The 11,723-nt window shown below is 41.0% G+C and overlaps 1 protein-coding gene across 5 annotated transcripts in view; it reads left to right on the forward strand.

Annotated features, from left to right (window-relative positions):
- Positions 1-10,684, forward strand: part of cacna1bb (calcium channel, voltage-dependent, N type, alpha 1B subunit, b) — a 189,270-nt gene extending 178,586 nt beyond the window's left edge. For 3 of the 5 annotated variants that reach the window (XM_075455633.1, XM_075455632.1, XM_075455634.1), the window contains exons 45-50: positions 1,733-1,862; positions 1,961-2,071; positions 5,049-5,087; positions 7,537-7,798; positions 7,916-8,139; positions 9,647-10,684. In XM_075455633.1, coding sequence (XP_075311748.1) covers positions 1,733-1,862; positions 1,961-2,071; positions 5,049-5,087; positions 7,537-7,798; positions 7,916-8,139; positions 9,647-10,192 — 1,312 coding nt within the window. In that variant the 3' untranslated portion in view covers positions 10,193-10,684. The remainder of the gene's footprint in view (positions 1-1,732; positions 1,863-1,960; positions 2,072-5,048; positions 5,088-7,536; positions 7,799-7,915; positions 8,140-9,646) is intronic. The other 2 variants (XM_075455635.1, XM_075455636.1) reach the window with 2 other exon arrangements.
- The last annotated feature ends 1,039 nt before the right edge of the window (positions 10,685-11,723 follow it).

The following is an 11,723-nucleotide window of genomic DNA, read 5'->3' on the forward strand; positions in this document are numbered from 1 at the left end:
AATCGGTTTGCTCTGGTTCCTCCAAATAATCTATACATAAGAACAGAGGTGGGAGAGTAGCCAAAAATTGTACTCAAGTAAAAGTACTGTTACTTCAGAATAATATAACTCAAGTAAAAGTAAAAAGTAGTCATCCAAATAATTACTTGAGTAAAAGTAAAAAAGTGCTTGGTGAAAAAACTACTAAAGTACTGAGTAACTGTTGAGTAACATCTGATTTATTTGTTAACACAAGCATTCAATCAGACAGACAAAAATACTAAATAATCATCTTTAGGCCAATTAGAGTTCATCCGATCAATAAAATAAATTAAAATTAATTACAAAATTAAAATAATCCAGGTAAATTCAAGTACTTCAATAAAAAATAAAAGAGACTTTGGAAATGTTTAAAACATATGTAACCCATATGTAACCTAAAAAACAAACATTCACCTATCCATGGGGGAAAAAACGAGTTTAGGAAACTTAGCGCTACATGTTTCCTCAAGTTAGATGTTGAGTTTCTGCTGAAATGTGCGTTTGTTTTGGTTGACACAGAAGACACATAATGTAGCTGCTGTTTCTCACTCTTTGTAAGGTAAACATGCTTTCAGTATGAGGCCTCGTCTGCGTCTTCATTTCCCACCGTTGGTTCTGACATTTTTCATCTGTTTCTTTGTTTGTTTGCTACGACTGCTAATGCTAAAGCTAACCCGCCCCGCCGCTGAGATCGAGTATGGTCACGTGACCAGACTGCACGGCTGCGTCTGATTGGTGGAACACAGTCAGGTGGTAGAGCCTTTGGCGGAAGTCTCTCTCTCTGTCAGAATAAAACATTAAAATGAGGCGTACGCGGGGGGGATAAAAATAATGAGGCGTAGAATACCAAAGAGGTAAGAAGAAAAGTAACCAGCTCATTGTAGCCTAATGTAGCGGAGTAAGAGGACAGTTTCTGCTGCACACATCTACTCAAGTTAAAGTAAAAAGTATAGAGATTTAAAACTACTCCTAGAAGTATAATTTCTTCAAAAACATAGTAAATGTAACTCGTTACTACCCATCTGTGCATAAGAAACACCATATGAACATGTTATTAAGGTGGAACAGTTTATTTTAGCCAATGGGGATCTTCATAGACATCAAGCATAATTTCCCCTAAAAAAAAAAACCATGATATCCACTCCATTCAAGAAGTTTTTTCATGAAAGTCAGATGGGGGAACAGCTAGCACAGCTGACTGTCATCAGCATAACATAAACATGGTTTAGATCTGATTTACGTACAGTAGATTCGTTAATTCATCTGATCCTAAAGGCTGTTTAGCCTGACTTACCTGGGGCCTGGGGACCCATACAGGGGTCTGCTCCATCTGATCAATGCCTTCCTCCACAATATCATCAACAAACCACAGATTTTCTGCTTTAAAGGGATAGTTTGCCTCTTTTGACATGAAGCTGTATGACATCCCATATTAGCAATATCATTTATTAAATTTGACTTACCCCCTGCTGCGTCCTGTGAGCCGAGTTCCAGCCTCGTTTTGGTGTTGACGAAGGTAGTCCGGCTCAAATTTAATAAATTATATTGCCAATATGGGATGTCATACAACTTCATGTCAAAAGAAGCGAACTATCCCTTTAATAGAAATGTGGATGAGCTTGATTTTTCTGGCTTAGATTAGAGACCGGCTCCTGATGCTGCACCAACAACATCCCAAATTACAGTTGAAGCTTTTTCGGTTCCTACACAGACTGACCCAGAGAAGTGCCATAAAACATTCCCAGTCTGGAGATGTTTCTCAGGCAGCTCAGAGGCCAAAAGCCCGGAGGAAGCTGCAGAGAGGTCAGTCGGAGGATGTGCAATATTCAACAAGACTACAGGTACGGAAACATCTATATTTAATTCTATGCTACAACATGATTAATGCATTTTTATATGCAATGATGTCTTTCATGTTGAATTTTCTTCTCTCTTCCAGGAAATGGTTGAACTTAAGCAGGTGGAGAACATTTCAGACACAGAGGGGTATCCCAGCCTGGAGGGCCACTGCAGAGCAGCCTCTCTGCCCCGACTAAACGCCGAGTACTACGTAAGCTCGTCACAGCTCATGGTGCCCGTCCTCTCGCTTCATCGCTCAAAGAAAGGATGCATGGTCGTTTTCTTTGTTGTTTGCTACATCCTTGTGATAGAATCAGTCTTTTTTTTTTTAAGATGCAGACACTGTGGATATACCTTGAATGTTCCCTGGTGGAATAATAGAGCAAGTGGCTGAGGTAGGAGACGTTGGACAGGGCTGAAAAAGGCTGACGGGCAGCTGAATGAGAGTCTGTTAGTGAAACCACCCATGAGCAAGCAGAGGCAGCGCGGCTCCCTGTCAGTCCACATCACTTCAATCTGCCCTGACCTCTTCACTCTGACAATTTTATGTCTTTTACTGCAGAGTAAATTTAGGATAGAGACGAGCAGAGCTAGCAGGATAGCATACAGCTAATCATTGGATCAATAGAAGTTAGTATTTTATGGCGGGATACAAAATTTGAAAAGCTCGTTAGGCAGGGATATGATTATTTTTTCTCTTTAAACAGTTTTATTGAGGGAACAATCATGGAAATTAAGACATCCACAATACAAATTCGTCCTCTTTTTTTCTAATTTATATGATACGAGTATTTTTTAAACTAGTGGGCCACTTTGTGCTGTCTTTACTGTGATCATAACCAATTATTAACGATGTCAGAAATAAAACCATAATCTTCTGCTGCCACCCATGTGGTATTACATCACTGACGTCGTTGTCTGATCAAAAATGGATCCAAAATTTAGTAAAGGACTGAAAATGCTTAGAATTTAACACTTTGTTGATCCCACCAGAGGGAAATTTAAGTTAAGAGTGTTTAAGAGGTGGAAAAGTAATGTGAATTACTGCTGTCATTCTACCTCCATGGTAGTTGTTTTAAAGGAGCGCTTCTGTTTTTCACACTGATAGCCTTTCTTTAAAGGATTGCATCTGATTTGCATCAGATAGTAACCGGTTACAGCGACTGAGCCCACTTAGCGAGGTCTGTGTGCAGCACGGACATGATTACACAGTAAGAAAATGTGTTTTCACAGTTTCTGAAGCAGAATTGACTTTGTGGAAAAACCCACAACATGACTGTGAGTCAAACTGCTGTGAAGTTGTTGCCTTTCAGGATTTCTCCCCACTTTGACCGCTGTCTGCTGGAGGTAAACCACTTCAAACCATCCCAACTTAAAAAAGAAAATAAAGATAATATCCCTCTAAGTTCGGAGCTCCTGCCTTTGGGCAAGCTTCTAAAGCCTGATAGATAAATCTGTACTGGAGCACCAGATTGTATAGAATTAGGCTCCGCCTACAACTCAGTGTGTCATCCTCGTCATAACAAATGTAAGATGTGATACTTTACAGTGTTACAACTCGTATTATCTGTTATATCAAACCGTTAATAATATGTCACTAGTGTGAGACAGATCTACATTTTGATCAAAATCTTGAGTTGTTACTATGAAATGTGTCACTGGTGCGCTGCTTCTGAGGTAGATGAGCTCTGCCGTGGTGTTGACAACTCATTCTCCACTGAATATATGTCCTATTATGCCCTTCCACTGAGCCTGCCAATGTGAAAGACACTGAAAAGGTGCCTTTTGGCTAACTCGGGTATATTTACATTCAACCTATGTGTATGTTAATTAATGTAAATCCTTTCAGTTAATTTCTAATTCAAAAAAGCGAAAATACTTCTTATTTCCTTATTATTTATTATTATTTGTATTATTATTATTTTATTATTATTATTATTAATTATTATTTTTATTATTATTATTTTTTATTATTATTATTATAAATACTATTTTTATTTCCATAGGAAGGTGTTATTGGTTACTGGCTCTTTAGCTAGTAGAATCGGCACATTTTCCAAAAAAGTTGAACTCCTTTGCGTGAATATCTCCCGTTACCCAAATATTAACATGTTAAAACATGATTCATCAGATATGAGGACACACTAGTTGTAGTTTTTTATGTGATAAAGTAAAAACAGGACACAGATGTTTCTCTCATATTTATTTGGTTTAGCTCATTGAAACAATTATTGTCAAACTTCTTGTTTCATCCAAATATTTTCTTCATTATACATCACCTCCACCGATAATAAGAACAGCTGAGTTTTGCATGCTTGTTGTGATATTTCATTGTAATGAATTTCCCTTTTTCATCTTTGATATTTTGCTTCGGTGAGTTGAAGCAGCTGCTGCTGTCTGCAGTTTGTAGACGTCTCGTTAGGACGGTTTTCCTCTCCATCATTTCTGTGTTTCCAGACTGCGCCACCAGCCAGATCTTGTCTGTTTAGCTTTGCTGTTGCGTTGTCTCCCTGTTTTTGTCTGTCTCTCTTTGTGACCTTGCCCTCTCCCACAACTCTTAACATGTGCTTTCCTGATATTTCTGTTGCATTTTGATCCCTTACTACCCATCTCTCTAAAGGATCCAGGCTGCAGTTTTTTGACAAAGAAATGACATCAAAGTCTAAAGCCAAAAACCTTTGTAAATATTTCTCATTCACAATTATCTATAATTATGTGAAAAAGGAAGTATTTCTCCTTAAATTTCTTCGATTTTGATGTATTAAGGTTGTGCTTTTTGTTCATCTAAAGTTGTATTTGCCTGATGAGGCCCCAGATGTTCTGTTAAGGCCTGATATGTTAAACCTGAGAATTTAAACAGGGTGTAGTGTCTTTTAAACAGTCTTTCAGTGGCAGATTAATACAGATTTTGTGCACTATTTAAATTGTTTGGTCGCACAAACAAAAAAACAGACTAAATTGTAAAATGTGCCAGAGAGCTCAATGAAACTAAATGAATAGAATTCAGTCCAGTTTGTCAAAAGTCATTGTAATCATTGAAAATCCTATTTGACAGCCAGAATATACAGAATATCGTCAGCTTATCCCTTCTGAAGTCTCTGCTCTCCACTTCTGTCCCCCCTTTCTCCTGATTTTGATGCTCACTGCTAACATTTTGCCCACCTCCTCTTGTGCGTGCTGTCTGATAGCGGAGCCACCCTCGCCACGCCCCTGGGACCCACCTGGCAGTATGTACCACCTGTTGTGCCACCTTTTTTTATCTCTTCTTCTCTGTCCTCCTTTTCGTCCTCTCCCCTTTTTTCTTCCTTTTCTCTCATGTCCGTGTTTGCCTCTATGTGCTCTTCTCATCACAGTGCAGAGTTCACACCTTCTCACCATCTTGGACAAAATGACCCCTCCTCCCCCTCACAGTACACACCGATCATCTCATGAAAATCCTAATGATCATAATACTTGCAGCATACACATTTTGCATAATCCATTAAACACACGCATCCCTGGAAAATAGTCTGTATATCCAGGGTATTTGAAGCACTGTTTGCTACATTCATTAGCCAGTAGTTCCAGCAGTACAGTACTACACTTTGGTCAAATTGTGATTGCGTGTATGTGACTGTTGCTATGTAGTAACTTTGTAGTGTAACGTAGTTTCGTGAGTGTGTGTGTGGTCGTGAAACAATGTAGCGACAGTACTGCTGCTTTTCTGCTTTAAGAACAATATCTTCTTTCAATTTCTGACTAAAAACCCGCCCGACCTGATCGTCATTTGTTCCGATGCTCAGTCTTAAAATCTTATTTTTCTCACATCGAATGCAAATGCAAAGCAAACAAGTTTCTCTCCCTAAGTGATTTATTATTGCTCCTTATTTCAAGTCTCTTTCAGTCTTGAAAGGAAAGCTGGAAAGACTATTTTGCTCACATCGATGTTTATGTCAGTGATGTGAGCGGAGATAGGGAGAATCGCAGCATAGCAGCATGTTGTAGCACTTGTTTCAAAGGTAAGATTTTAAGACTGCATACTAAATAAAATGAATTGGTTAAATGATTATTTCTAAGTGTCTTGTGATATCGATGTCTCTGACTGTAACAAGAGGCCAGACTGTGAGGTAGGAACGAGAAGCACAGTGCAGCCACCCTAACCCAATGAAGGTATCAGTGAGGGACCAAAGCAATCCATCAACACATTCGTTGTGTTCGAAACCGCATACTACATACTACATACTACATATTACATACTACATATTACATACTACATACTACATATTACATACTACATACTACATATTACATACTACATATTACATACTACATACTACATACTACATACTACATATTACATACTACATATTACATATTACATACTACATACTACATATTACATACTACATACTACATATTACATACTACATACTACATACTACATATTACATACTACATACTACATACTACATATTACATACTACATATTACATACTACATACTACATACTACGTACTACATACTTGCAAACTGCATACTTCCATTCTGCATACTGCATACTCATCGATCAGTATGCAAAGCGTTTACCCACAATGCATTTCGCTCCTGCCCGAGCCGAAATCAGTCGGCCTGAAGCTCATTTCGCTTAAGCTCTAAACTCTGTAAACTTTAGCAACATTTGAAACATTTTCAGGTGAGAAAGTAGTCGTTTAGATCCCCAACGTGTTGAAAACCTGACAAAATACTGGCTATTTACAATTTTGTTCCCACGAATTCGGCGCTACTAAAGCTAGCCGCAGTGAGCAACGCACTTCCGATTATTTTCAAAATAAAAAAAATACCCGTTGCCTTTTATCATAGGGAAAGCCATTACGATACAATTGGTGCTTTTGTTTTGAAAACAGGAAGTGAACCTACCCTCGTTGTAGCTAGCTTGAAACTGCCGTTTTGACAGGAAATGACGATCGGCGACGTCACGTTACGTTGCATCTTGGGTAGTGTGAGTATGAGTAGTAACCTCATGATGCATACCCAATATTTCGGTGAATCTAGTATGCATCCGGGAACTTCTCGCTTACTCAAACTGGCATACTATCTCAAAAAGTTAGTATGAGTAGTAGGAGAAGTATGCGGTTTCGAACACAGCCATTATCTTTATAATAAGCCCACAATAATCAGATGAATCTTTTTTTGTACCTGTTTGTATGAAGCATTTTGTGTTGGTGTGTTACACAGCTAGCTTATTCAGGCAAATGTTCATTATTGTTCCTAATTGTAACACAGTTAGTGGTGGGTTGGCTCTGTGAGTTAGCTGCTGCTCCAGTTTCCTATCTCACGAGTTTGGTTCCAGGCGGCTTCAGTAAGGTAAGAATATGGTGGGGTGAGTGTCATTGGCCTAAAAGTATTTCTAAGTTTTTGTCAGTGGGAGAAAACGTTTTTTTTTAATGCAAGCTTTAAAGGAATATTTGCTTTTAAATGATCCTCTGTAGCTGTAAGTGTTCATTCTTCTAATTTTCTAACATCTGTGCCTGGAGAAGAACGGGCTGAACGTCGGCCTTTACACTAAAGGTTGCTCGGTGCTGGTTGTGCTATTTGTGTGCTGTGATCAAGTACAAGTAATCTGGGTGAAAGCATCACCAGCAGCCGTCTGCTTCCCTTTTTCGTCACACTTTTTCCTGTTCATCTTCCCCCTTGTAGCCCATTGTTGACCTCAGTCCTATAAAGCGCTCTGCGTCCTCGCTGACGCCGCAGCTCTACCATCAGGAGATTGGGCTGAGAGAGTATGACCTGGAACGCGTTGGGCACGCTCATTCCTCCATGGGGCCCGGACAAATCCAGGGAGACAGAACCCACCACCATCACCACCACCACCGCTGCCACCGACGCAGGGACAAAGACAGAGAGAAGAGGCAGAAGTCTCTGGAGAACGCTGCATCAGTGGAGCCATCCAGCACTGTTGGTGAGCAGCCGTTTGGCTTCTTTTTTTATTTATTCATTTGTAAGAAGAGACCGCTTGGCTTTATTCTGCTCTCTTTACCTGCTCGTTCTCAGTTAACCTGCTGGTACCGTCTTACAGGTTCGTTCACAGACCCCTCAGCCGAAGGTCTGTCGAGGGAACGAGCGAGGGAGCGGGATCGCGGTCGCCCCCACGAGAGGAGGCACCACTCCTCTGCAGGAGAGAAGCAGCGCTACTACTCCTGCGAGCGTTACGGCAGCAGGGAGCAGTGCCAGGCCCGATCGGCTGGCCCCAGCCGATCCACATCTCCGGGAGAAGCTACAGACTCCGGCCCTTTCAAACAGGTGAGTTGGAAGCCACACTGAATGTGTGATGACCATCTGGATCACCCTGCAGTTGTAATTGTTTTTCACTATAGATAGATAGATAGATTTCAGATAGCTTAAAGACTCGTAGTCCAGATCTTACTGCACTATGTTCTCCAGCATGGACTCTAAACGTTGCAGTGACTTTGGGTTTGTGGGCTGACTTTCATCTTACACCTTGATCAGTGGGGGAATTATTGACCTTTTTATTCCTAATAACCCCGTCAGTAACAGCCAGTTTCGAGCTCTCTGTCCACCTGTTCATGGATGTTACTACGAAGCTAAAGGTCAGGAGCAACTTGTTATGCTATCGAGTCTCTTTGAAGTTGGTGCCTGTACATAGAGGTCTGTTTTCTGTTCTGTTAGAATTAGGGCTGGGCGAGTTAACTCGTTATTATTGCGTTAACGCGTTAATTATTTAACGCCGATAAATATTTTATCGCGCATTACTGCAGTTTTTTTTTTAATTTTAATTTTTTATTTTTTTTATTTATTTTATTATTGTAAAAGTCTGTTGCTCACAGGCTTTTATTTTGTAAAAGTCTGTTGCTGTCTGCTGTGGAACCGGAAAAGAAAGTAATCGGCGGATCCACCAAACCTGGAGAAGGGTACGGAACTTTTACTCGGCCATTTTCATTTTAAAGTTCTTCCAGACGCCGGAGTCGACAGAACCAAAGTCATCTGTAAACACTGCCAAGTTGAATTGTCTTCTCAGCGTAGTAGTTCCAGTCTAAAATATCACTTAAAGGCAAAACACACAACTGATAGCAGCAAGTCATTCAAGGAAACAGACAGTGGAGCGAGGCTTCTACATAAAAACTACAGAAAGATGCTGATGTTAAAAGTGTGTTTGCACAACAAATGTTATGGCACTTTCATTCATATGGCAGCACATTTAAAATAAAACTAAATGCTGAAAGCTATACACTACTTTTGAATTCATTTTTGGATTTTGCGAACAAATGCGATTAATCGTGATTAATCAGGGAAATCATGTGATTAATTAGGTTAAAAATTTTAATCGTTGCCCAGCCCTAGTTAAAATCTTTGTTAAATGGATGTGATAGTTAGCATTAGTTTGTCCATCAGTTGGCCATATCATGCACTACCCATTACAAGATTGTTGTGCATCAAAATTACTTGTTAGATTTGTAAAGTACCACATTGGTGCAGGATGCACTGTATGAAGATATGTTGTGCAGAAATATGTTCACGTTGTTTTAAGCCAGCAAAAAGCTGAGATTAGATATGAAAACGGGCTCGAATGTTTCAACTTCAGCATGTGAGATTGTATTTGAAATGTTAGAGAAGCATCATGTGACACTTTTTATTGGCTAAGCCACCTGGAGAAACAGTAGCAACCATAAAACACTGTGCCAGAATGGCGTGACCACCTGCGACAGCAACCAGCAGGTCTTAGCGTATAACTGAATGTGACCATTGTTTGGAGACAGACTTGGAGTCATGGTTGTGTTTGTTTTCCCAGCAGGGCAGCGGTGTGGTTAAACCCGGCCTCCCCTGTGGCACAAACACGCCGGTCCGTGGTCGCAGGCAGCTCCCGCAGACTCCCCTCACACCTCGTCCCGCTGTGGCCTACAAAACCATCAATTCCTCAGCGCTCACGTCCGGTGCCAGCACTGCTGCTACGGGGCACCAGACTCGCTTCAGCCGTGGCCTTTCAGAGCACGACCGCACACTCGTGGGCAACAATGAGTCCCCGGTACCTGTCACCTGCTTAGGTTCGGACCCTAATTTAAACCGGCAGCAGATGGAATCTACCCAGCAGGCCCTCCTCGAAGAGACGGAGGACTTCCAGGACGCTGTCAGCAGCCACGGAGGTGGACGCTCCCCCAGAACTGCTGCCTCCTCCGCAGCCTCAGCCTCACAGGGAGCGGCTGCACCCGCCCTGCAGGGACGGGCAGGGAGCGTGCCCAACGGGTACCACTTCACGCTCGGGGTCAGCTCCGCATCTGGGCCCGGGAGCAGAGGGACGGGAAGTCTCAGGGAGCGCGAGGAAGACGACTGGTGCTAACGTGGCAAAAAGAAAAAACTTCAGAGAGAGTCAGCTGATAGCTAGAATGTGACTGCTTTGAAGTGCTGTTGATCATCTCTATTGAGCTTGTGCAGCACGAAGCCGGTCGACTGATACCGAGGGGAAAATGTTGAGCTGAACGTGCTGTGAAAGGGGATTAGAGATCATTCCAGCTTTGTAGTATTACTCTCTTTTTAATATAACAAACTCTTTACAGGAAAAAAAAAAGATATAAATATATATATATATAACTTTTTCTACCCCCCTTTTACTTGCACTGAAATTATAGCACATGTGAAGACCCTTAACTATCTTGCCTTGGTTATTAAATTTAGTGGAACAGAAGACAAAAGCCAAAATGTCCTCATTCTCCGAGTGAAGCTCTAAACTGTGTCGTTTCTGATATCAACATGGCTGCTCGCAACAGTTTCAGTATTGTATGTCTCATTTTGTTTGTTTGTCATAATGGTGAGTAAAGGTTTTTACCAAGCATTTATTTCTCTCTTTTTTTTTTTTTTATTCTCACCGTGTTTTTGGCAGAGCAGATGGAAGGAGACGTTTTTTATTCTTTCAGGTCTTCAGATTCTGCCGTTACACCTACCGAGCAAAGAAACTGATCAGATTAAAAATCACTCGTGGATCACGGCAGTCGAGTTTTCACCGTCACGTTACTGTAAATTGTACAAGATGTAAATTGTTTGAGCGCACACAGCCATTAAGTGGCTGAATACTAAGTGCCTCGTTTGCCACCATGTGTTCAGATGCAGCCTGACTGTGGGTCGGATGGACTTTAAGGTGAAGAACTTACTCAGCTGGGGGGAAAAAATGGACGGAACAAAAAAAAACAAAGAAAAAAAAGCTTTTTTTTGTTCTAATTCTTGTGGTAGATAAGTCCGAGTTAGTCCAATTAATCCAAATTAAGCAACGTTAGTGCATGATAGGGTTGTCAAAACGTGGTGTTTGTTCTTTGGCTAAAGAGTGTGTGGTAAGTACCTGCCTTTCTCTTTCAACTATACTGCCAATCAGCCATAGCAAATGGTCCCTGAATGGGGGGAAAAGTGCCGTGGGTTTTCTTTTTCATTATAATCACAAAAGAAATATCCTAAATTCAGAAACACCTGCCTCCTCAAGCATGCAGTATATCTTTAATCTTTGCCATAAAAGCCCGCGTTTTCTGGGTTTCCTTCCTTCTCGTATCTTTGATCTGAGGGCAGTATTGTGCAGAGGTCTGCCGGTGAAGTTGCCTGTATGTAAACTCACGGGTCCAATGCAGAGTTGTGTTATTGCGGATGACTGTTGACTAAAAAAAAGTAGGGCTATGCAACAAGACGACACTTCATCTGCCCCATAGCTTTACCCTCTGGTTTCTGCAGGTGCAGGCTTTATTGTGACTGTGACCAAATTTTACACTGGTGTACAAAGAGTTGTAAATTTTAAATGTATCCTATGATGAACTACTCACTGACAGCATATACTAAGGCACACATGGTGAATATGAAATGCAGTCGACTGCATGGTGCCTGCTCTGACG

This window comes from Odontesthes bonariensis, chromosome 22 (genome assembly GCF_027942865.1).
Source record: "Odontesthes bonariensis isolate fOdoBon6 chromosome 22, fOdoBon6.hap1, whole genome shotgun sequence".
Taxonomy (NCBI): Eukaryota; Metazoa; Chordata; class Actinopteri; order Atheriniformes; family Atherinopsidae; genus Odontesthes; species Odontesthes bonariensis.